This window comes from Colletotrichum higginsianum, chromosome 8 (assembly GCF_001672515.1).
Source record: "Colletotrichum higginsianum IMI 349063 chromosome 8, whole genome shotgun sequence".
NCBI lineage: Eukaryota > Fungi > Ascomycota > Sordariomycetes > Glomerellales > Glomerellaceae > Colletotrichum > Colletotrichum higginsianum.
The window spans coordinates 1,621,631-1,646,268 of NC_030960.1; the positions used below are offsets into that span (position 1 = coordinate 1,621,631).

General features: G+C 54.3%; 10 protein-coding genes across 10 annotated transcripts; 3 read left to right on the forward strand and 7 right to left on the reverse strand.

Moving 5' to 3' along the window:
- Positions 1-577: 577 nt before the first annotated feature.
- Positions 578-2,272, forward strand: CH63R_11450 (CFEM domain-containing protein; the record flags this gene model as incomplete). Its single annotated transcript, XM_018306424.1, has 4 exons — positions 578-685; positions 873-1,008; positions 1,100-1,775; positions 1,843-2,272. 4 exons carry the CDS (start codon positions 578-580, stop codon positions 2,270-2,272), a joined length of 1,350 nt encoding a protein of 449 aa, XP_018153265.1.
- A 3,172-nt stretch (positions 2,273-5,444) lies between these two features.
- On the reverse strand, positions 5,445-6,535 carry CH63R_11451 (Pectinesterase; the record flags this gene model as incomplete). Its single annotated transcript, XM_018306425.1, has 2 exons — positions 5,445-6,305; positions 6,413-6,535. 2 exons carry the CDS (start codon positions 6,533-6,535, stop codon positions 5,445-5,447), a joined length of 984 nt encoding a protein of 327 aa, XP_018153266.1.
- A 928-nt stretch (positions 6,536-7,463) lies between these two features.
- On the reverse strand, positions 7,464-8,488 carry CH63R_11452 (Pectate lyase Pel-34K; the record flags this gene model as incomplete). The annotated part of the gene is made up of 2 exons (XM_018306426.1): positions 7,464-8,107; positions 8,170-8,488. 2 exons carry the CDS (start codon positions 8,486-8,488, stop codon positions 7,464-7,466), a joined length of 963 nt encoding a protein of 320 aa, XP_018153267.1.
- A 931-nt stretch (positions 8,489-9,419) lies between these two features.
- Positions 9,420-10,950, reverse strand: CH63R_11453 (Major facilitator superfamily transporter; the record flags this gene model as incomplete). Its single annotated transcript, XM_018306427.1, has 4 exons — positions 9,420-9,584; positions 9,638-10,079; positions 10,135-10,382; positions 10,465-10,950. 4 exons carry the CDS (start codon positions 10,948-10,950, stop codon positions 9,420-9,422), a joined length of 1,341 nt encoding a protein of 446 aa, XP_018153268.1.
- Positions 10,951-11,466: 516 nt separating this feature from the next.
- Positions 11,467-12,882, forward strand: CH63R_11454 (Aminotransferase class-III; the record flags this gene model as incomplete). Its single annotated transcript, XM_018306428.1, has 1 exon — positions 11,467-12,882. One exon carries the CDS (start codon positions 11,467-11,469, stop codon positions 12,880-12,882), a length of 1,416 nt encoding a protein of 471 aa, XP_018153269.1.
- A 966-nt stretch (positions 12,883-13,848) lies between these two features.
- CH63R_11455 (Fungal specific transcription factor domain-containing protein) lies at positions 13,849-15,288 on the reverse strand (the record flags this gene model as incomplete). The annotated part of the gene is made up of 2 exons (XM_018306429.1): positions 13,849-15,148; positions 15,257-15,288. 2 exons carry the CDS (start codon positions 15,286-15,288, stop codon positions 13,849-13,851), a joined length of 1,332 nt encoding a protein of 443 aa, XP_018153270.1.
- Positions 15,289-16,544: 1,256 nt separating this feature from the next.
- Positions 16,545-16,989, forward strand: CH63R_11456 (uncharacterized protein; the record flags this gene model as incomplete). The annotated part of the gene is made up of 3 exons (XM_018306430.1): positions 16,545-16,698; positions 16,753-16,908; positions 16,958-16,989. 3 exons carry the CDS (start codon positions 16,545-16,547, stop codon positions 16,987-16,989), a joined length of 342 nt encoding a protein of 113 aa, XP_018153271.1.
- Positions 16,990-18,044: 1,055 nt separating this feature from the next.
- Positions 18,045-19,299, reverse strand: CH63R_11457 (Pectate lyase; the record flags this gene model as incomplete). The annotated part of the gene is made up of 4 exons (XM_018306431.1): positions 18,045-18,441; positions 18,510-18,548; positions 18,661-18,790; positions 18,858-19,299. 4 exons carry the CDS (start codon positions 19,297-19,299, stop codon positions 18,045-18,047), a joined length of 1,008 nt encoding a protein of 335 aa, XP_018153272.1.
- Positions 19,300-20,821: 1,522 nt separating this feature from the next.
- Positions 20,822-21,814, reverse strand: CH63R_11458 (FAD binding domain-containing protein; the record flags this gene model as incomplete). The annotated part of the gene is made up of 1 exon (XM_018306432.1): positions 20,822-21,814. One exon carries the CDS (start codon positions 21,812-21,814, stop codon positions 20,822-20,824), a length of 993 nt encoding a protein of 330 aa, XP_018153273.1.
- A 595-nt stretch (positions 21,815-22,409) lies between these two features.
- CH63R_11459 (Integral membrane protein) lies at positions 22,410-23,996 on the reverse strand (the record flags this gene model as incomplete). Its single annotated transcript, XM_018306433.1, has 5 exons — positions 22,410-22,906; positions 22,974-23,052; positions 23,269-23,391; positions 23,454-23,539; positions 23,597-23,996. The coding sequence occupies 5 exons, from the start codon at positions 23,994-23,996 to the stop codon at positions 22,410-22,412; spliced, it is 1,185 nt and encodes a 394-aa protein (XP_018153274.1).
- Between the last annotated feature and the right edge of the window lie 642 nt (positions 23,997-24,638).

Consider the following 24,638-nt stretch of genomic DNA (forward strand, 5'->3'; position numbering starts at 1 on the left):
TTACCTGCGCCTTTTCCTGCAGGGGCTCTTGGCTGGATCGGGGATGGTTCCCGTTTGGGGGTTGCCAAGGACCGTGGAACCGCCCAACTGCATACGACGAGCGGTTGTCTCGGTTCTGTCTCTGGCCTAGAAGACGTGCTAGTCTTGTCTTAGAGAGTGCGTGTTAAGAGACGCCCCCCCCTCTCCGAAGGGGTATCTCTCAGCCGTATGAGAGAGAGAGGGAGAGAGCCGACGCGTGTGTCACCCGCACCGCACCGCAGACCAGAAACACTCAACTGAAGGAACAGCGTCTCATCGACCGAAGCGAGGGAGACGAGGAGGTGGACTAGCGCCGCCCTTGGTATTCTTGGGAGAGGGCGATGGCGAGACGATATCCCGGGGGACCTGGCCGGCTGCCACATGGAGGACCGGGAATGTCGTTCCCACGCAGAGAAGAAAGGATAAGGGCCACACGCCAACTTCATTTATGAAGGGATGATCATCCGGATCACTGGGAACCCGCCGACCCCAACACGGAAACCTCCTTGCAAAAGCAGGAAAGAAAAGAAAGAAGAAAAAAAAAAAAAGGACAAACAGCATGGCATCCTTCCTTCGCCTCGTGTTGGTGTTGGTCCTTGGCGTCCTCGCCGCCGCCGTACAGGCGCAGGACGCATCCTCCAACAAGCCCGGCTACCCGGCCTGTGCCGTACGTTTTCCCCTCCCTTGTCTTTGAGTGAATTTTTATAGTGATTGTTCTCGGGGGGTTTTTTCTTCTTTTTTTGCATTTTTCATTCCGCCAGAATCTTCGGCGCAAGATCTCATCTGGCTCAAAAAAAGAGAGACGAAACGACGTGAAGCAAGGGATGAAGCTGACGAGACTGCAAAAACTATAGACGAAATGCATCGCCAGCGCCTTTGCCGGTGGCTTCTGCGCTCCCACAAACCAGACCTGCATCTGCACGAATGAGCAGTTCCAGCACAACGTCACTCTGTGCGTATCAGCAAGCTGTACGATACCGGAGGCTCTCGGTACGTTTTCATACTCTCCCCCTCCCCGGCTCTTCGCCATGGCGATGAGGTTTTTGTTTTGCCGTCTGACCAGGAACAACAAACCCCGCAGCCACCAAGAATGCGAGCCTCACGAACTGCGGTGCCCCCGTGCACAACCGAGCCGAGTCGTACGTCGTCCTCTCCAACACCATGGCCATCCTCGCCGCGGTCTGCGTCATGAGCCGGTTCGGCTACAAGATCGTCTTCGCCGGGCTCGACGTCGGCTGGGACGACTGGTTCATCATGGCGACGCTGGTCGCGGCCATGCCCAGCGCCGTCATCACCGTCCACGGCACGACGGCCAACGGCCTCGGCAGGGACATCTGGACGCTGGAGCCCCGGCAGATCACCAACGTGCTCTTCTACTTCTACATCATGGCCTGGCTGTACTTCCTGCAGGTGACGCTCGTGAAGCTGGCCATCATCTTCTTCTACATGCGCATCTTCCCCGCCAGGGAGGTCCAGCGCGTGCTGTGGGCGACGACCGTCTTCATCGTTGTGTGGGGCTTCGCCTTCGTCGTCGCGGCCGTCTTCCAGTGCAAGCCCATCCACTACTTCTGGACGAAGTGGGATGGGCTGCACCAGGGCAGCTGCGCCAGCGCGAACGCCGTCAGCTGGTCCAACGCCGCCATCAGCATCGCCCTGGACCTCTGGATGCTTGCGATTCCGTTGTGGCAGCTGAGGGCCCTGAAGCTGCACTGGAAGAAGAAGGTGGGCGTGGCGTTGATGTTCATCGTCGGCACATTGTGAGTTTTTGGTTTTGTGCCCTTCGTTCATGATGGTTTCGATTGTCAGCTAACGTTTCTTCCCAAGTGTGACCGTCGTGAGCATCATTCGCCTCCAGTCCCTTGTCGACTTTGCCAAGGGATCCAACGCCACCATGGACTTCATGGACGTCAGCATATGGAGCACGGTTGAGATCTGCGTCGGCATCATATGCGCGTGTCTGCCCTCTATCCGTATGATCCTGGTCAAGCTCTTCCCGGGCATGTCTGGCTCGACCCTCCGGAGCAAGGGGAGGCAGTACTACCAGCAGTACGGCAGCGACGTCAGGTCGAAAGGAGCGCGCAGCCAACCGCGCACTGTCGGGGTAGTCACCGTGGACAGGAGCAACTCTGTGCATGACGTGGAGGACCGGCACATCAAGTTCCAGAAAACATTCACCATCTCCTACAGCGACAGCGACGAGACGGATCTTGTGCCGATGAAAGACATTCAGAAGCCGGCCAAGACTCACCAGTAGCTGGAGAGGAGATGTTTAGACCGGGAGGACTTGGGACTTTGGAACATCGTAGAGAACCTAGATATCTTTAATCAATGAGTAACGACGACTCGCTTAGTACTTTATTATCTTTAAAGAACGCTGAATGGTACAAGGGTACCTGACTGCTTTCTGTATGTCTCGAAAACCGTATTCTGGATTACTTCGTCTCTGAACTCTGTACCCAGCACAAAAGAAACGACCTGATCCACAAGGTAACGAACGAGAGCAACAAAAAGATTCCGAAACCGAGAATCGAACTCGGGGCTATGCCTTTCCATTTCGCAGTTCAGGCCTGCGAGTTGAGAGGGCATCATGTTGGCCACTACACCATATCGGATGTGGATATCTCGGACGGGTCTTGAGGGAATTATACACAGCTAACCCCACCCAACCCAGCAAGCCATCTTCCAGATTGTCAACGGTCGTCACTTGCCTTGTAGCCTTACGTGTGGCGCATTTCCCCAGCTATCCAAACTCTATTATAAGTCAACATACCCACTTTTGGAACACCCCCTCATTTGGAACACCTAAAAATGCCTCAACCCCACCACCAGCCTCCTACTTCCTCCAACTTCGAACTATCACAACAATTTCATACCTTATGCAAATAACCTCATTTTTTCAGAGGACCTTTATTCCTGCCTTATGGCCCAGTATACCGAGTATGAAGTCAATCAGGCAATCCAGGCTGTTTCAGACGGCCAAAGCCTAAGGAAGGCAGCCCGCGAATATGGCATCCCAATTACCACCCTCCACAACCGTCTCACAGGCACCCAGGCAAGGGCAGCAGCATTTTCAGACCTTCAGAGGCTTTCCCCTGACCAGGAGGCTAAGTTGGCTGAATGGGTGCGAATCCAGCATGCCCTTGGTGTTGCCCCAACCCATCAACAAGTGAGGGCATTCGCAGAACGAATCCTCTGTGCTATGGGGGACAAGGAGCCTATAGGAAAGGGCTGGATCCATGCCTTTCTAAAGAGAAACCCATCTATCAAGGTCCAGAGAAGTCGCCTTATTGACTCTAGACGTGTTAATGGAGCATCTACTGAGGTTATCAGGGACTGGTTCAAACTCCTCGCCATACCAGAGGTCAAGGGCATTAAACCATCCAATAGATACAACATGGATGAGACTGGTATCCTTGAGGGCCAGGGATCTAATGGGCTGGTGCTGGGCATGTCTGAGACGAAGTCTGTACGCAAGAAACAGCCTGGATCAAGGGCATGGGTATCCATCATCGAATGCATCTCTGCCCTGGGCCATGCCCTTGATCCCCTCATTATATATAAGGGCAAGACAGTCCAGCAGCAGTGGTTTCCTCTAGACCTTGGCCCTTATGAAGGATGGCAGTTCACTGCAACAGAGAATGGATGGACTACAGACGACACTGCAGTTGAATGGCTGCAGAAGGTCTTCATCCCTCAGACTATCCCTCAGACTGCCTCCCAGGGCAAGGAGGGCCAGGAGGGCAAGGAGGAGGCCAGACTGCTGGTTGTTGATGGCCATGGGAGTCACACAACGACGGACTTTATGTGGCTCTGCTATATTAATAACATCCATCTATTGTTCCTACCACCACATACCTCCCATGTGCTCCAGCCACTTGACCAGTCAGTCTTCAGCCCTGTAAAGGCAGCCTATAGGAAGGAGCTTGGATACCTTAGTCAGTGGAATGACTCTACTATTGTAGGCAAGAGGAACTTTATAGGCTGTTATCAGAAGGCTCGTACTGCAGGTATGACGATGCAGAACATCAGAAGTGGTTGGAAATGGACAGGGTTATGGCCTGTCTCTATGGCGAAGCCTCTGATGAGCTCCCTCCTACTCCCAACAACACCAAAGCCATCAGCATCTTCAGATCAGGTCAGCAAAGGGCAGTCTGGAGGCAAGGAAGGCAAGGAAGCTGAAGGATGGGCATCTGCGTCGTCTGCAGTAGTGTGGTCGACGCCAAGGAAGATGAAGGATCTGGCTGGGCAGTTGAAGCTATTCACAGAGCTAGAGAATGATGCCTTCACTCAACGCCTTCTATTCCGGAAGGTGAAAAAAGGCTTCAGCGAGCAGGCCTATGAGCTGGCTACTGCCCAGCATAAGCTGGAGCTCCTGCAGGCCCAAGTCACCAATACTGCAGCAAGGAAAAGAAGGACAGTCCAGATCGACCCAAACACCAAGTTCGCCAATATTGAGGACATCCAGAAGGCTCAGATTGAGGCTGGCGAAAAAGAGGATATCACAGATGAATCCAGCGACTCTGATACCCCTAGTGAAGCTGAAAGCTGTATTGTGGTGGCATCTAGGCCTAGTCAATAATTAATTGAAGATGGTGGTGATGTTGGGGATAGCTTCATTCTGGGTGTTCCAAATGAGGGGGTGTTCCAAAAGTGGGTATGTTGACTTACTGGCTGCTTATCGACTTGAGCATCTTATGAGAAGTTATGGCGAATAGAGCTTTCCCCACCCCATATTCTCGTCCATGAAGGCAAACTTGACAGTTGGAAGTAAACTTGACAACACCAGCCTACAACATTATCAACTAAGCAGTTGCATTGACTCGTTCATGTGCAACTTTATCAAAATCTAAACAGTGGTTCTAGGAACCGTTTTGCTCAGGGCCAGCATTTCGTTCAAGGAAGAGCGGTGGCAACCGGATGGAACAACAGAAGTCGTTTTTTCACAACACTCTAGTTGAAAAATGGTGTTTTCAGTTGGCTGTAAATATTGAGGGTGTGACAGCTTTGACGTGATGGCTCTACCCTTGATAAAAACTTGCACGGATACACATCGGCTCCTCCGAAGCCGAGCGGGCTCGTTCTAATCGTAGCAGCCGGCTTGAGAAACATCAGTGATACCAACCACAATGGCCTTTGGAGGAAATCGGACAGTTTGAATTTTATAGTAGGACGCGTTTTTGAACGAAACTCTGTGAGTAAGAAACGGCAGGCCGTTCCCAATCATTAGAAGGAAGCCATCAAGTCAATCACACATATATCACACCTTGCACAACGCAGCATCCACTTACTGTGTCAAATAAGGGCCCGAATATTTCATTGGGGCATAATAAGACGGCTCAGATTGGTTTGAGGCAACAGCAGCTCGTGTTCAGGGTTCCGATTACTTGTTGATGACCTCTTCTGTGTGACCCAGCCTTTCATAGTCCTTAAGACGAGTTCCAGTAAGCTGTATCGACCCAAGAGGTCCACCCGGGCAGAATGGAGTCGATAGACACAGCACTCGACAGCTTCTTGGCCCAGCTGACACGGGTGCCGCTCGCGCCCGTGCCAGTGTTGCCGTACTCGGCGTAGTACACGTTGCCGGTCGGGTTCGTGCCCCACGCGGACCAGCCGACCGGCTTCACGACGTTGCTGAGGTCCGTGTTCTGCACGACGGTGCGCGCGTACTCCCTCCACGGGCGGCCGAGGACGGTGGACTCCTTGGCGACGCCGGCGCCCGACTTGGCGGCGATCTTGGACTTGTTGATGACGTACCAGTAGGCGTCGGCGGTGTCCCGGCCGCTGGCGGTGATGTACCCGGCGCCGTTGATGGCGATGGTGCACTTCTCGAACCAGGCGTTGCCGTCGTTGCCGAAGATGAAGTCGACGGCGCCCTCGATGTAGCTGTTCTTGTACACCTGGTGGGGCTTGTTCGTGTAGACGGTGTCCTGGTACCCGACGAAGCTGCAGCCGTAGTAGGCCTGGTACTGGCCGTTGGCGGAGACCGCCAGGGCCTGCGAGCCCTTGCCGTAGCCGTTGACGAGGTTGACGTTGTAGAGGCTGAAGTAGTTGGTGGCCACGCGGAGGGTCGCGGAGAGGTCGTTGCTCCCGGCGGCGGCGGCGGACAGCGAGTTCGTCAGCGTCACCTGGTTCTTGGTGTAGTCCTGGTCGTTGGTGGTGTAGGCGTAAATGACGAGCTTGCCCTTCAGGCTGGGGATCGAAACCTGTCCGGAGTACGTCCCCGGCTGGATGAAGATTGTCGTGGTCGCAGTGGAGCTGGTTGAGATTGAGTTGATGGCGGCTTGGAGCTAGGTAGTAGCCATGTGATTAGTATGAGGAGGTCATGGTAAAAGCACCACCAGTGGACTTTGGAGGGGGGGGGCTTCGATCGGGATTCCATGGGAATGTGACTTACAGAAGTAAATTTACCGCCAGACTTAGCAACAACAATAGAGCCAGAGGGCGGCGAGGTCCTCGAGGCAGCCCAGACACTGCCCGCCAAAACGGTGAGGGACGAGAGAAGGCCGAAGAGCTTCATGATGCTGTTGGTCTGGAAAGAATGGTAGTTGATGTCTCTCAAACAGATGGTTTTCCTACAATCGATCGAGGTCCAAGTGATGGTTAAATATGAAATATGAAGACACACACATCTTTGCTGCTACGTAAAATGGATGCGGCGAGGCCCTCCATGTCAAGCTGGCAAAAAGCTTGGCTGCAGCGGATAATACCCGCCTGTGGGCATGCACCACACCCATTTCGTCCGGTCGAGTGGCATCCTCCTCAACCGTCGCTACAAGTCACCCCGACGCTAGCTTTTTGACGACCGTGGAATAATCCCGTCCACACAGCTTGTAGAAGGGCCGAATACCGCACGAGTAAGTCGGACTGCAAGGCCGCGATGACGGGGGTGATGCGGTGCTGGAATAAGAAACCATATTCAGGTGAGCCAAGCCGGACAACGAGGTCGGCGGCGACTCGCCTTCCTCTTCAAGAAGAATAGTGGAATTGTCAAGTCAAGCAGCGTATGCAAGCTGAAGCCCACATTTCACACTGATTAGGGCAAGATGTTGTTGTGGTTGTAAGAGAATCGCACATATGAGCTTTTTCCCTTGCTTCCCTTCTCATTGTTGGACACTCAACGGGCTGTAATCGTTGCACTGGCCTCCTTTCATCTAAGCATAACTTGGCTGAGTATACGTAGGCAACAGGAGGATCCGTGGCACCAGTGACAAAGAGCTTGCGAGTAGACACATTCTGTAAAAGCGCATGTAAGGCATACAACATTGCTGCAAAAGACATACGGGATACTTTGTGCTATGTAAGGCTCCGTAAAGTGGGTTCTTCATAAACTGCCAGGCATGATCACATGAGTGAACCCATCTCTTACGAGATATCTACCTCAAACCACCACAGGAGAACCCGGTCTGTTACGTCGTGGAATCCGGCCACTTACTCTCGAGACCGGATTAAGAGCAAACAGAGGCCTTGGGGCCCGCGTTAGCTTTGACATAGGCAGGCACGTCGGCAGTCGGTGTGAGAGTGTAAGAATAGTAGCTCTTGGGGTTGAAGGAGGTGCCAGAGTTGGCCGCAATGGTTCCGGTGCAGCTCTTGTACGTGTTCCCCGACGCGTTCAGCACGGCCCCGGCGTCCTTGGTCAGTGGGTTCTTGGTGTTCTCAAAGAAGACGTTCTCCACCCGCGCATTGGTGCTGCCGCGGGCATAGTGGCCGTAGGAGGTGATGCCGTAGAGGTAGTTGTTGTACAGGTGGACCTGGGCGAGGTTGTCGGCGGAAGGGTTCCGCTGGTTGGTCTTGTCGAACCAGTTGTGGTTGATGGTGCCGCGGGCCGAGACGTTCTCCGTCCAGCCGATGCCGAAGTTCTTGTCGTGGTTGCGGAAGATGTTGTTCGAGACGGTGAAGAAGGTGGTGTCCTTTCGCAGGTCGAGCAGCCCGTCGCCGCCGTTCTCAAAGAGACAATGGTCGATCCAGATGTTGCTGACGGTGTCGGCCTGGATCCCGTCGCGGTCGTTCTCGACGCCGTCGTTCAAGTTCGTGTGGCCGATCTTCAGGTTTCGAATGATGACATTCTTAGCCCCGTTCAACCCCAATCCGCCTTGGAACCCCGATTAGTTTTCAAGAAATACCTTTAGGAGGGTTCCAACGCGAAAAACTTACCCTGGTAGAGCTCGCCAGATGTGCCGAGGCCGATGACGGTCTTGTCACTCGCAACCTTGATCTCCTTGCCGAGAGGCGTGATGGTGATCCGGCCGCTAACTTTGATGACATACTTTCCGGATGCGCTGGCGTACTTTTCAAGATCCGCCTGGGTTTTGACGGTGACTTCTGTGCCGCCGGCGCCGCCGGTTGTTCCGCCGTTGAGAGAAGCAAACCCCGGAGCGGAAGCCAGGCAACCCGTGGCCTGCCTCTCTACAACGCCGCCATGAACCGCTGCGGCTCCTTGAAGGAGAACGAGAAGAGAGGAAGAGAATCTCATGTTGAGTTTTGGCGAAGTGATGTGCGTGCTGTGTCAACTCTTTTTTCCCGGCTTATGCTGAAGAGTTACGTCGCCATGGGTTGTGCAGTGGGACAGTGAGTTTATAGGACTTCTTTCGCAGCTCAATTGTCGGTCTTCGGGAGAGATCCATGCTTTCTCTTCTCGATAGCCCACGGTCATCTCACATGGTACTGACGACGGAGGATTTTCACGGGTCAACTTTAGGCTGAACGCACCCCGGACTTGGCCGATCTTCTAATCCACGCCAAGCAAAAAGAAAATGGCAGGTCGGCGATGTCAACAGAAAAGTCGTGGCAGCCCGCGAGCACCTTTTAACAGCACCAATACCAGCTGTCGAAAAGCGTTCCAAGTAGATCAATGGGCGCCGCCGAGAGTGTTGCCAAGCACATCCCGTGATTCAAGGAGGAGGGGGTCTTGATGTGACGTTGTGTCCGGACGACGATCAGGACAACCAAAAAAACCCACCAGTTGAATGAATTTGTTTTCCCCCGCATCATCATCACGACATTGACACTCCAGCGCACTAAGTCCGCCAATAACCAAACAGGTGCTTCTGGACCCCGAAGTTGATGCCGTTTTGGGGATGCTGATCGCCGCTCTGATTCCATTCGGGTTTATGGAATTGTTCAGAGGTTGCTTTTCCATCGCTGGGCATCCAACTTTCAGGTGGGTAATATTTGGAGAACGGGAAGGCAAAAAGAAGTTTCATTAAAAAAAGATTTACAGTAGGATTCTGCTGACTTCCTCGAGTCTCTGCACTAAAGTCGCTACCACCAGTGCTTAGGTTGGTTGTAAGGTTCTTGTTGCTCCCATAGTCTATGTGTCTATATGCTCTTTATGCTGTCTATGTCTTCGATGATATTCATTAGGGTTCGTTCGACTCATTTGTCTTCCATCGTTATGCCTATCCCTACGCTTTTACCGCCATCTCTGCCTTGCGGGCGAACCGTATGCCCAACACGCAAGCGAATCCAGCCATTGCCATAGCACCGGCATAATACGCAGCCGGTCTGAAACTCTCGAGACCTTCGGTGTCTCCCGAGAGAGAGTAGAGTCCGGAAGCAATCGGCGTACCCTGGTTCACGTTAGGGAAAGACTGTTGATCGGCGGAGGGTCATCGAAACTTACGAAAAAGAAGCCGCAAAACCACGTCGTCCAAACCACCGGGATGATGCTGAGCGTGTTCTCGCCGCCGAATGTGGCGCTGATCGCAATGGGCGTCAGGCTGAAGAATGCACCGCAGCCGATGCCGTTGAAAATGAGGTAGACGGCAAATATCCCGATGGAGGTCGAGAGCGGCCAGACAATAAGAGAGCTGAGGCTCATGAAGAGGATGCAGATCGCCAGGCTCTCGACGGGACCCAGCAGTGTGTCCGCGACCCAGCCCGCCAAGATACGCCCCAAGGTGGAAGCCAGGTTCCAGGCCGCCAAGATAATAATCCCCGTCTCCTTGGAGTAGCCCATTGATCTCGAGAAGATCGGGACAAAGTAGGGCGGGATGAAGAGTGGGAAACAAGCTAAGACGGTGCCTCCCACTAGCAAGAGGAAGCGAGGTTGCTTGAAGCGGTACCTAGGCAGCCTTGTTAGTCTGACAGTTCCATCACGGGTGTTCTAACAGAACTCACCACTGGAGTTGACGAGAAGACTTGTTCCCAGAGCCGGGGCTTCTAGGGAGGAAAAATGACGCAGGGATGGACACCCCCCAGAGGATGAACCCAAGGATGCGGAACGTCCAGGCGACATCAAGATCCCTGACGAGGAAATTGGTCACGACGCTCATGACCGCAGAGCCCAGGCTGCCACCGCCGAAGACGAACCCCATCGCCAGGGCTTTGTGTCTCTTGAACAAGCTCATCGGAGCAGTGGAGACCGACTGTGATCCATGCAAAGGTCAGTCGGGGGGCAATTGACTGAAAGCAGCATCTGAGCAGAGCCAGACGGAAACGGGGACTCACAAAAACACTCAATCCACCGCCGAGGCCGAAGACGAGGCCATGCAGGAAGAACAGCGCGACGACGTGATGGGTCGTGAAACTGGCAAGAACCTCGCCGAGACCCATGAAGACACCGCCGACCAACGCGGCGAGTCGGTATCCTATGCGGCAAACGATCTTGTCCGAGACGATGCTGAAGCAAATCATGAAAGAGGTCGCCAGGGAGCCGACGAACGTCAGGGTCGTCAGACTCGAACCGGTCGTCTCGACGAGCCTGACTTGCATGATGCCCCAAGAGTAGACGACTCCGAGGTAGACGAACATGGTCAAAGAGGAGGCCGCAACCGTGATCCACGCTTTTCGGTCGTCGTACGTTTGCTCGTCCGGCTTCGTTGCCGGGCTGGTCGACGGGCCGTCGCTTGAATGATCTGTTTCGTGTCCATCTTGCCTCAACTCAGGCGGCGCGCCATGGTAGACAGGGCTTGGGGTTCCCTTTTCGGGATCCATGATGACAACACAACAAAATTACTCTTTACTAGTTATTATTGTAGAACTCGAGTTCATGATGAAAAGTCATGTTCGAGTTTTCGCCAGCGGTAGTTTATGGGTTTCTCGAAGGGGGGGGTTGGAAAATCGTATGTTTGTATTAGTCGGCTTTCGGATCTCGGGTTTGGTCCAGAACCGATATCAGATTTTCTTCTTCGCAGAGCTTTTCTGACGCACGTCACGTCATTTGCGACAATCAATTCTATCATGCTTCTGGTGGGTCATTCGCGGAATCTCTAATGCTTTCGATCGATATCCCCGGCTTGGATCCCGTTTATGCTCCGTGTCCGGGGAAGTAAAAGCAGCCGCGTCGAGCCCGAACTCTCTCGGCTTTGAACTCTAGCGCCAGAGAAATGGGTATATTAACTCGACTCATACTCCAACTTCTTGGAGAAGAACCTCCTCCCCCTTGGCTGCATTTATCTTGTACAGTTCCAACTTTCGTTACGCAAAGATCACTAATTGGCTTTCACAACAATGGCTCCCGCAAGAGACGACGATCTCTTCACGCCGGCCGCGGCCTGCCAGAACCCCACAAGCCTCAAGCCCAACGGCGCGGAGGGTCGTTTGATGCACCGCTCCTTGGTCCAGCACCCCTCAATGGTTGAATCCGCCAGCGGGGTCTATTTGAACCTGGCCAACGGTCAGAAAGTCATCGACGCCTGCGGCGGTGCCGCCGTTGCCATCATCGGCCACGGCAACGAAGAAGTCATCCAAGCCATCACCGACCAGGCCCGGAAAGTGAGCTACGTCCACACACAAGCATACACCACCGAGCCGGCCGAGGAGCTCGCCAACGTCATCCTCGACGGCAACCCTCACGGGCTCGAGAAGGCCTTCTTCGTCTGCAGCGGAAGCGAGGCCGTCGAGTCGGCGTTGAAGCTGGCCCGCCAGTACCACTACGAAAAGGGGCAGCCGCAGAGACTGCACCTCATCGGCAGGCGGCAGGCTTACCACGGCAACACCATGGCGACGATGTCCATCTCCACCGTCGCGGCGCGGAAGGTCCCTTACCACGGCTTCGGCTACCCCCACGTCTCGTTCGTCTCGCCGGCGTACGCGTACCAGTACCAACGCAAGGACGAGTCCGAGGACGAGTTCACAGCCCGGCTCCTGGCAGAAATCGAGGCGGAATTCCAGCGCGTCGGGCCGGGTAACGTCATCGCTTTTGTGGCCGAGACCATGGTCGGGGCCACCGCGGGATGCGTGGCGCCCCCTGTCGGCTATCTCGCGGGTGTCCGACAGATCTGCGACAAGCACGGCGCCCTCCTCATCCTCGACGAGGTCATGTGCGGCACCGGACGCACGGGGACGTTCTTCGCCTTCGAGCAAGAGGGGGTTGTCCCTGACATCGTCACCGTCGCCAAGGGGCTGGGGGGAGGCTACGGTCCCATCGCCGGTGTTTTGATGCACGAAAAGGTGGTCGCCGCCCTGAGGCAGGGCTCCAACGCCTTCAACCACGGACACACATACCAGGCGCACCCCATCGCCTGCGCCGCGGCTTTGGCCGTCCAGAAGATCCTGAGGCGAGATGGCCTGGTGGCTCGCTGCGCTCAACTGGGCAACAAACTGGAGGCTCTGTTGCGCGCTGAGTTGATCAACTGCCGATCGGTTGGCGATATCAGGGGCCGGGGGTTGTTCTGGGGAGTGGAGTTCGTCAAGGACCGAGACACCAAAGAGACTTTCGATCCCAAGACGAGGTTTGGGATCCGTGTTCAAGAGCGGGCCTTTGAGAAGGGCGTGGCGTTGTATCCTGGTGCCGGCACGGTTGACGGCTCGAGGGGGGACCACGTCTTGCTCGCGCCCCCATACACGACCACAGAAGAGCAGCTACTAGTCGTATGTCGAGTCTTCAGGGAAGCAGTTGAAGAAATTGAGGCGGAAACATTGTAAAGAAAAACGGGTGGCAAAACAGCACCCGACTGATTCATAATAACAGCGGATTATGGTCATTGGAACTTTGGTGCCATTTTCCCCTCCCAATCAAAGCATGTTCAAGTCATTGTGAATATCTCTGAAGTATCAACGTCTTCCATCAACGACCACCAATTCGGCCAGAGACCTTGGTCGTCCATGGCGCCGGCTGCGTCGACCAGTCCCTGGGCGCTGAAGCCAACGTTCTGTTGCTGCTTCTCGCTCAACAAGTCTCCCTCGGCGGTCCCGATCGAGCTCCTCTCGGCGTTGTTGATTTCCACCAGGTGCTGCGCCGACCTGTCCACAACCCGGAACTCGTGAATGGACTGATGCAGCACGCTGAAGTCGACACGGGACCGTCCACGATACCTCTGAATGTCCGAAGTTGCTCTCTGGTACATCAGAGACCCATTCTGGATTGTTTTCAGCTGATTCTTGTTTAGCAGAGCACGGAATTACATTGGGGAGGGGTGGGGGGATGTCGAAGTTTCTCTCTCAGTCAAAAACTCACCCAGCCATCGCCGAGGTCCCAGACCTCGCGGAACTTCTTGAGGTATTCGATGCTCGAATTCATCAGCTCTTCGGCTCTCGGGCCATAGCCGCATGTGATGCGCGGGAACCTGAAGCCATAGAGATTGATGTAGCAGGACGAGAAGGCGCAGAATCCGGCAAAGGGTGTCATGACTGCCACGCCACACTCCGACGCGTCTCGGAGGATGCTCGCGAGATGCGCGGCTGCTTCGAACAGTTCCTTGGCACTCTGCTCCCACCACCCCGGAGGGGCTTCCGCTTCGAGAATCGGCGGGTCGATCGGTCCCTGGGGGGTCATGTCCATGGTGGGTAGAAAGGGGAAGTATTCCCTCTGAAGCATCACGATGCTGCAAGATATCAGTCGTCATCCGTTGGCGGTGGCCGATGATGGGTAGGACTCGGCTTTACATGGACTCACCTCTGATAATACAGCAGGTTGAGGTAGACGAAAGATTCGCCGTAGCCCAAGGTCGCATGTGCAGCAACGCTGTTGTCGGGATAATGCAGCCGGGGGTGTTGTTTCAACCTCCATTCCTCGAGCCTGCGACGCCAACACGCCACGGGGGATGTTGGGGCCCAGGGGCAATTCTCGGGCAAGCACATGCCCGGCGCCTTGCGGCCGTCGTTGAAAACAAAGGCCATGATGTCGGAGTAGATGTCGAAACCGTCCGCCATGATGCCGAAGCCTCGGTCGAGGTCGAGGTAGACAGAGCTGTTTGCTGGGGGGTATGGGGCGGCGTCGTCTTCGCCCGATGGCTCCGGCTGGCCCGAAGACCCTGCGCCGAGAGCAAACTCCGTGGAAGTAGGCGGTCGTGGAACGTTGAGCTTGCGCATCTCCGGTTTCGGCAGCACGCGCGGGTTGTATGTACCCGAACTGACCATACAGTCCATGATGAAGCACGCCCAGAAAGTCCTGGTCTCGATGGCTGGCGTGAGGCTGTTCGGTTCGCTGCGGCGAGGGATCTCGAGTGGGAAAGGCGCGACCCGGGAACTGTGAAGCAGCTGCATCATACGGATGGCGATGCCTGCGCGTGGCGTTAAAAGAATGGTCAAGTCTTGCGGCTCAGGGACCATCTCACCGCAGTGCATCCAAGCTTTGTGAAAGTCGCGAGTACCCCATTCGTAGAGCGTGAGTATAAGCAGTGCCTGGATGACCTTGACATCCGGCGGCTGCAGTATGCATGCAGCCAAGACGTCGCACGCATAAGACGCGTAGCGCTCGCTCGGGAACAAAATCTGCGTCCTCAGACGATCCGAGTCCGGCTTCTGGGTTTTTGTCATGGCAAGGACAGTTGCCAGCAACGCTTTGCTTTCTCTCGGGCAGGTCGATCCGAAAGACTCCATGAACGAGGAAGGGTGGATGACGCGAAGTTCGGGGAACTTCCGCCAGAAGGCTTCCAGGGCGATGAAAACCACGTCTTTGGGGATCTGTTCAAGATGCCCCTCCATCTCCTCTCTGCCATCTCGATGCTCTAAGCCCGATGAAGGGGTCGCCGGGCCTCGTGATTGGGGCGCCGAGACGAGGAGCCGCTGGGAGTCGACATCATGACTGTAGGAAGTCGACGGCGCCTCCTCCGTCGCCCTCCGTGCCCGTCTAGCCGCTCTCCGGGTAGGCGGGACTTGCGGCCTCGTCAGGGTGCAGTCCAGTTTCCCGGACTTTTCGCACTTGGTGCACGGCGGAGTTCCGCTGTTGACGCATCTGATCTTGGACCGCCTGCGGAGTCGGGGGGTAGAACCAGGGGGTAAGCGGCTGTCACATCGGACCCGACGATCGCCGCAGCGGGTGCCGAGACGGAGAACTACGGAGAGATGGACGGCTTACCGGCAAGATTCGCACGAGAGACTTGACCGCATTGTGTGTTTCCGAAGTGTGTTCTGCCTGTCGGCTTTTGTCGAAAACGTGGTCTGAGAACCGACGAGACGGAAATGAAGTTTTCGGCTTACGGTTTTACTTTCCACGGGCTCGCCGGAACCGGTTTGACGTTGTGGATCTTTTGGTCAGTGGATCCTTTCTCGAATATCGAATGCCGCTTCTAGTGTCCGATTCCCTCCGATCCATAATCAACGCCACTCGGGTTGAGCCGAGTTGAGTTCTTTTTGACCTCCAGCTGTAAGTAAGGTCGCAGTTCTTTTGCTCCTCGCCCACAACCCTACGATTTCCCTAGTTTTATTGGCATAGTGGGAAAGGCATTGGTGGCTAGACGCCGAGCAGCCAACCTCTCGCCCTTTAAACTTGGAGACATGGATGTTCCTTGTTTGGAACACCAGCCTCAATTATAACCTCAGTCAATCACAGTGACGATTCTGAATAGACGCCAACGACAATCACAAAACTTACTCATTGCTAACAAACATACCCAAAAGGGTTTTGTTTGTCATTGCAAATTACTCTGTCGTACTAATCACCTGTCGCACGGTAGCTGATCAACTGTTTGGGCTTTGTGATCTTAGCGGTTCGCTCCGGGACTCGTAATGCTTATGTCGAGCAGCCTGAAAATGCTGAAATTTGTGCCAGGAGTGAGAGCGAACGAACTGGGACGTCCCTATAGCACAATGCCCTAGCCCATTTCGAGTCCTGGATGCCTCTGCCACAAGGACTATGGTGCTCAGCCAAAGACTACAAGCCGCATGATACTCAGCCGTCGGAGATATCCATCACGAGAGTCGTTTTTGCTTGGTGTGTTGACTGCATTGAACATAGAGCTGTAGTCAGGCTAACAACGCAACAGGAATAGCACAAATGCGTGTGGCATCGCAAGAACCCGGGGCTGAAAACCTTGAGTTGGCTGCGTGAATGAACTTGTTTGATAGTTAGTACAAAAACGCCTTGGTGGCGCTGTAAGTCTAGTGGTCTAGATCTAAGATGAGAATTCGGGGAACACATGCCTCGATTCTCAGCCACCACAAGTGCTGTAGAGAAAGAGAAAAAAAAAATTGAATGGCAGGAGGTTAATTGAAGATCTGACTCTTCGATTTCAGCTGCTTCATCAATAGATGGCTGGAAAAAGCTATAAAGAGTCGCTTGTCATCGCGAGGTGAAGGACGTCACACAACTCTCCAAGCTTCACATCGCCAAACATTACCAAGCACCATCATCAATCATTCTAAAAATGAAGTCTTTTCTCATCCTCACCCTCGTGGCGCTCTCCATGAGCACACCGACCCCTCTCAACATAGATCAAGATGTGGCGGTCTCCTCGGCAGTCTCTACTTCCTCTGATCCAAGCCAGGATCCTGGGGACAGCCAGGACTCGAAGAGAAACGGTGCGTTAACGCGTTAGTTCCAAACACTCGCGTCAGTTAGCTAACATCACATAGTCGCGCGTCAGGCAGGCTACTGGTCTTGCAGTGTGCCCTCCGGCTCGGTTTATACCGCAGCACGAAACGTCCTTAACTCTTGTGGTGCCGGCTCCCAGAAGCAATACCTTGTGGTCCCTCCCAGTGACAACCTTTTGGCTTGTTCAACAGCACCAGGTATGTCACGCGTTATAACCCCCCCTTCTGCCTTAACGCACTCCGTCAGTTCTGCGGTCTTTGCAGGTGAAGAGCAAATGATAATAACGCCCTGCACAGGATTTACCTACACCTTGGTCCGGGAATCCCTAAGCCCGTGTGACGTAGGCAGGCCGTCCAGGCAATACAAGCTCCGAAAGCCAGTCGCAGGCCTCCTTGCGTGTACGGTCCCGGGCTCGTTCACGTACAGGGTCGTGAGGAGCACTTACAACACATGCGGAGTCAACACGTATGCAGATGTGTACACGCTCATTAAGCCGGTTGACAAAATGGAAGCCTGCACCATCCCGGACGGCTTTGCGTACACCAAAGTGAGGACTGTGTTTGCCTCCTGCAGCGCCAATGGAAACGCCGACATATACACGATACGCACGCCTTCTCAAGGGCTGGGGGCGTGCAACGTGCCGGACGGGTGGGGCGTTTCTACGACGAGGTCGGTCTATGATACGTGCCGTGTATACCAACACGCGCCGCAGTACGTTCTGACGAAGAAGAAATGATTGGTGTTTGATGCTATGAGGAATGTGGTGGAGTTTGCCTTGCCGGAAGTGGTGTGATCACTGGATAAGATACCAGGGCGTAACTTTTGACCTCGGTGACATGGTTCGCAATAATACTGGAAAGATCACAGGTGGTTGAGATTTTGGGTTTGATTTTGTGTAGCGGTTCTGCTTGAATGCCCCCAGCAATGCCACACTCACTTAACGTACTAATTCCGGAGACAAGTTCTTTCATTTGCAATGAGGTGTGACAACTTTCTCTGTCATTAGGTATTACTTCGATCGCATTCTCTATACGACGAATCTGGCTATCACTTTACAAGGATATCTCGCAAGTAAATGCTTTGTCAACTACCTATTACAGAGGTATTTTAGCCAGTGAGTAAAGGAACGGCTTCAAGGTGTTCTTGGGAGACAATCGTGCGTACGGAAGAGTCATGAACATGGAGTATTTACTGTGCAAAAAACTATGGTCGGGAAGATTTCGAATTCAAAAACAATTGCCAACAAGCACACCCTCCCCCCAACAATAATAATCCGCTTTCCATCAAAATCTCACAAGGCCCAAGTGCAATTTCTCACAGACCCAAGCATTGCTCAGCAGGCAGTGGTGAAGCCGGTGGCCTTGCAGTAGGTGCCGTCGGGCCCGGAGCCGATCTTGGGGGGCTCGGCGCCGTTGTTGTTGCCCGTGTAGCGGTCGCAGATCTTGTTGCTGTCCTGGCAGCTGTTGGTCACCCAGCAGGTGTCGCCGTAGTTGGTGTTGATGCCGCAGAGGACGCCGCCGTCCGTGGCGACCATGTTGTTGATGATGACGTTGCGGGCCTTGCCGTTGCCGCTGCAGTTGCCGCAGCTCCGGACGACCTTGCCGTAGTCGTTGGCGTAGAAGTTGTTGATGTTGACCGTCCCGAACCCGTTGAACTGGATGATCTTGTCGGAAGCCTTGAAGGCGCCGCCGCCGTTGACGTACGAGTTTCCGCTGGGCTGCTTCAGGGTGCTGGGAGGGGGGTTAGCCGACGACGACGACGACGATGATATCTCACGGGCATGCATGGGATGGCTTACAGGGCATCCTCGCAAACATCTTCCCACCATACATTGTTACTTCATATGGGGGTTAGTGAGGGGTCTCATAGAGCGGTCACGATATCAGCTTACAGAGTGCTGCGGTTTGTTAGCTAGTCATGTTCATTTGTCAGGGTATCATCCAACTTACCACTGGCCCTTGCAATGGACGCCTTCGGCCTGGTCAGGTCCGATGATGACGTTTGAGAGAGTAGCACCGTCCTCAAGAACGAACATGGCATCCGCCTCGCCGGTCTCGTCCTGCTCGGCGCAAACCCTGGCTACAGGGGGATGTCAGCACTCTCGGCGACCGATATCTTGGAGGGGAAAAAGACGGTTTGAACATACGGCTTCGGTCGAACTTCTTCAAGCCTCCATCGTACGACTGCCCAGCAGAGACCGTGATGGGCTTGCTGGTGTAGGTGGCCCCGGAAGACTTGGGGAGGGTGGTGGTGACACCAGTCGGAGGAGTGACAACGGCACCGCCGCCCTGTGTGCTGGTGGGCTTGCTTGTGGTGGTAGTCTTCAGAGTCGTGCTCGGGGAGCTACCACCGCCTGCCGCACCGCTGTAGTGGCAAGTGCACTCGGCAGAGAGGAGGCTGGGCTTGTTGGAGCAGTTCGTAGCCCAGGCCGGAAGAGCGGTGGTGGCGGTGACGGTGCTTCTGGTGAAGGTGGCGCAGAAGGTAGAAGCCGCGGCGTTGGACTTGATGTAGCTAGCGCAGGCGTTGGAGTTGGCGTTCAAGCAGCCAAGGGCTGTAGGGAGAAGGGCAAGGAGGTAGTATTGGTGCATCTTTGCGGTGTCCGGGAACAAGGAGCTGGGAGTCTTGGCCTGATGATGTGATACTGGGGGGGGGCTTGAAGATCTTGGTCGAACTGGGGATATATCGGTATTCTTATAGTTTCTCTCGAGTCTTATTTTCTTTCCTTTATCTTCACAACAGGAGCATATGTTTGCTCCGTGTACGAATGGACAATGATCCGTTGCCTTCAACTTCACGGGCCGCTCCTGGAGGAACCGGTTTTCCCGTCCGAAATTCCACCAGTGGTGAGCTATGGAGTCCCATCCATCATTGAGCCTGGATTGTGTCTGTGAATCAAAGTACCACCCAACCACTTCTCGCCCGTTGTCACGTCCTAGGGCATCTGGCTTGACGCAGGGGGTTGTCACCGGGACGCACCCGAATGCACCCCACAGATCCGGCTGCACTGCATTCACTAAGGAAAGCTTGGGCGGTAGAGCTCGTCTGCCCAACGAGCTTGACACGGCTGGCGCCCACGTGGAAGGGCAATATAACAGGATTCCCCCATTTGTGGAAAATGAATCTCGCCAGGCGGCCCGACCTTGATATTACCTTCCATATGAAGGCTGTCAAGATAACGACTCCTCTCGTGTCTGGAATATTGGATGCCGGGAGGGGGGCGGTTCGTTTCTAATCAACGAGAATCGATAGATTAATCGATGACAGCTAGGGAACCCAAAAGCATCGCCAGGTAATTCAATAACTTTCTCTATGCCAAAGGCGGTCGATCCGGCATGAAGGACCAGCTGCCTACATGTCGCCAAGAGACCTGCCAGCACTGCAGCTGGGCGCCTCCGCAAAGCCCTGTGACTCAACCGGCATTTCCATAACAATCAATCCCACTTAATTCACGAATAGCCAAGCATCTGTCGATCAAGTGGATGGAAACACTTTTCTTCATGGCACATCAGCATCGCAAAAGCCACCAATAACACGGGTTGCTTCGACCGGGGGGGGCCAAGCCAACCCCAGACAATGTCCGCCACTGTAAGCAACTAGACGCGGGGTGCAGAGCTCCGAGAAATTTCGAGACGCTGATAGCGGGGTGGGTGTGTACTTATCGACTGTTTGTTTTTGATTGTCGTTCGTGTGCGTGTGTGAGAGAGAATGAGAGATAAAGAAAGAGAGCGTCTGCTGATTTGGTCGAGGCACGTGGCCACGGATGTAAGCCACTGGTTGTCTCGATCCGATTTGCACCGCTTGGTCATAAGACATATCCATCCAATGGTATGGGTTGGCGTGTTTGGAGAGCCTTCTCAACGAATCAAAAAATGAAAATGAAAAATGAAAAAGAAAGAAAGAAAGAAAGAAAAGGTAGCAGAACACTTCTTTTTGCCGTTCTATTAACGTAACATGCCAAACGATTTGCCGAGTAAGGGACCAGGAAATGACTGGGATGCAAAACTGTTTCTCAAGACTTAGGTGAAGGCTGGAATAGAACAGTATGGTCTCCCTAAAAGGGCTGAGAGGAGAATCTGTTGTGTTGCCATATCTGCATGCTCGCCATGATTACTACTTGGACCTGAACAGCCTCCGTCCCCAGTCAAAAACAAGAAACGATCTCCCAAGTATGCGGCCGAATATCAAGGGTAGACCGAAACGAACCCATGTCAGAGGCTGCCATAGTCTAGGCACTGGGAGCCTCTCATCAGCCCTCACTCCCCTCTTTGGCTTGGCATCGATCGACGTCCCTGCAAATGCCTCCACAGCCTCCATCACAATACTGGCCGTGTTCTCCGGTTGACTCAAGAACGGCGAATGGCTGGTCTGGAGCTCTCTGTGTTCCACCTTGGCGCCCATCTCTCTTGCCATGCCAACTGTCATCCTTTGCGCCACCACCGGCAATCCCCGATCTTGGACGGTGCCGATATACCAGACAGGCACATCCTGCCATCCGGCGTACGCGTGCTCGCCCCCTTCGAACAGGGCTTTGAGGCTTTGCGTCGTGAGCTGAGAGGTCCAGAACTCTGCTTCTTCCGGGGGGAGGTCGTGGTAGAAGAACTCGCGGGGATCGGCGACGAGCTCGGCGTATCCCGTCGTGCTGTTGACGCGCCATCCGGGCGGTGGACGCCCGAAGAACGGGTCCATGAAAGCAAGCCCAGTCAGGGTGAAGCCGGAGGCTATGAGAACGAGCCCAATGATATGGCCTTCCGATAGGGTGTCCCTGTGGTCGGCACTGGTCGAGGATGTTGTTGGGGCGGAGCTGCCCTTGGCAGCGTCCCTTGGCGGCGCGAACCCCTTGATAACGCTGTTGCCGACCATGCCGCCATAGGAATGAGCAATGACCACCACATTGCGCCCTTTTGCAGTCTCACGGGATAGCGCCTGGCGTGCAGCATCGACGTCGTCTCCAAAAGTCGCAGCCGGGTCCCCAGTCGTCGATGGGAGGGTAACAGAGATGCATCTCAAACCGTGCTTCTCCTGTAGAATCCGAGTAATCTTGTCGTAGCACGAAGGCTTATGCCAGGAGCCCGGGATGAATAGCAAGGTTGGTAAAGTGGGCATTGTGAGTGTACGAGTTTCTGGGGTTACTTGACCTCCTAGACGATGCGAGTTTGTAAGATGAGGAGTTAAAAATGAGCGATCACATTCAGCTCGAGAGTAGGTGGCATTGATTCAAATTACATTTCCTGGAATTCCAGGCCGAGAAACCCGAAGACGGGCACAAAGGAGAGGCACAGCCACAACTAATTATTGTCTTCAGCCACGACTTCTCGATAAGTGAGCATGGTAAGAAGCACTACATAGTATGCTGGTATGTTGTGTGCTTGTTGCCGGGGAACTTTTCAGAACTAAGATGAATTTGCATCAGAGGAAGAAGGTTGGTTGAAGGGGTTGCTGAGATCAGGAAGAACTAATTGTACCGGCTAAAGGTAGAACTCCACAATAGATCACAGGAGCACATCCGGTATCACGCCTCACCAAATTCCGGTCACTATCGCATGCTGAAGCCAGAAATGTGTCGGTGACGGACTTCTAGTCCGTGTTAGTGGTGTGCCGTTGCGAAAGTTGAATTTATACCATCATCCTATGGCAGAACAATGGACCAAAGAAAAGAGTAGACAAGACCACGCCATACACTTCCATTCCGTTCATTATGCTATACACCAAGTATACTATCCTCGCTTCTTGATTTGCGGGATGTGCTCTGAAACATTGTTTTAGAGTTGGCTTGCTCGCCGACTCGGTTCAGGTCGAACGCACCGTCCCTAGAATTTGAGCCATTTGAGTTGAAGGCCGACCTCTCCTGACTGTGATACTGATATCCTGTCCGTCTGTTTCGGTTTGTTGCTTCCCTGAGGGCTTTGGGGGTAAAAAGGGGTTTCAGGGCGGGGACGCTGGCACAGATGATGCCAATGTTGATTTCGAGCATGGACCAGATGTTGACGAGGATGCTTTCGCGAAAGACGTCCTCGGCAAGGGTGTACGTGTAGATGGTATGGAGCCGAATGACCGAGGTGATCGTGGCGAACAAACCGACGCCGAAAATGATGCTGAGTGCAATCTTCTCCCTGCGAGGCCGGAGAATGCCCGAAAGAGTCTTGACGGGGAGGACGAGAATCCAGATGTCGGTCACGATGTTGAAGCCGGATGTGACTTTTTTTTTTGTTTTCTTACAGTCAGCAAGATGATTTTCAGCAACGAAAAGCCAGCCAGTCCTTACAGTAGAAGAAGGCCGTGGTGTTGATACACACTCCCTCGACGGTCTGGGTCAAGTCCCACATCTTGTGGAGTGGCTGGCACTGAAAGAGGGTGACACCGATGGAGATGAAGAAAAACAAGAGGTGGAACACGATTGTACAAATGCAGAGAACGTTCAACGATCTGGTGACGGCTGAGACGTATGTCAGTTGACGAACATGTTTCTGGGTTGGTTGGTTGGTTCGGTGCCTACCGAATCTGAGATACATGCACAATATGGAAACCTTGATCGCCGTTATGCACACATAATAACTGACTTCAATGGCCAGAGTGATCTTGAGGAGGTTGGTCATGTTCTCCATGCTCAGGCTGTCCCTCGGGAAGCCGATGTGGTTGGCCTTGCCCATGAAGATCTCGGCTAGATACGCCAGCGTAAAAGCCTAAAGCAGCTCAGCCGGGGGTGGTTCAGGAAGAACATCCGGGGACAGATTGGCAAACTCACCATGGCAACGAGCATAGCGTAGTCATCCAAACCAGGCTTTCGGATCACAACAGTCCGGACGAAGGTACGAGCGACCACCACGAGTGCTAGACGTTGCGTCAGTGTTGATTTTGATCTGGACTTTTAGTCCAAGACAAACTCACTTGAAATGCCCGTGAACAAGCACGCGGTGATGATGAGGCTGTTCTGCCTCTCCTGGTCGGAAGCCATCGTGCTCTGGTGGGGTGACCTCCCCACGGAATCGTTGAGGCCGGAGAGAATCCACTCGCCTCTGTTCTCGATATCCGTCCTCGACCCTCTGTTATATGTGGATCCTCGTCGGCGCTCTGGTAAACGCCAGCATTTTTTTCTTCGTGAACTGGGGCTGATGGGATATGTTGAGAGCGAAGCCGAGCAGCCATGGGTCGAGGGGTGAACCTTCTTTTTCAAAACCCATCGAGAAACATGGGGATGGGATGGGAGGGGGGGACGGGAGGGGCCTTGGAGACTCCAGGCGGCATGCGACGCTGGGGAGGGGGGATGATGGACGGGACCACGATGCATGGGCACGGCCAACGGACCACGTCCCAGGGGGGGGATGCTGGATTTGCCATTTAATATCCACTCAATGGGTACGCGAGCTCGACAGATCTCCGCTCCTTCGCGTAAGAGACAACTTGGGGCCGGCGTCCTCGTCAGGGAGCATGTAATTCAATTCCGCCCTGATGCCGTCCGCCCAGCCGTAATGATGGCCCGCGGAACTGCAAGTCTAGCGTCATGTCTTCGAGGAAGGCCGTCGTCGCTGAAGGCTTTCCAGAATTGGGGGTCCTGCACCGAGACTAGCGTTCGGGGGACCTGCAGCGAACACCGGAAGCAAGGCCTCGGCCGGGCATGGTCTGACAGGAAACGGCCCAATGGCGCTGTCGGAGACTGATGACTTGTGGGCGGACACTGGCCGGTCGGTTACTGCTGATCTTGGCTACCCCCTTCTTTGCGTGTTCCCCTGCGTGTTCCAGACAGCAGGCGGACGGGAATGGGCGGAGAGACTGGCAGACCGACGAGGCACATCGAGCACGGCATACTGGCGAGGTGGTGTGGTGGTTCATCTTGCCTCTGGGTGACTGACCCGACGCTCAGGTTGTTTTATATGGTGGCCGAGCCCAACTCTATCCATGAGCACTGAGGACTGTTTTGTTTTCTGGCATT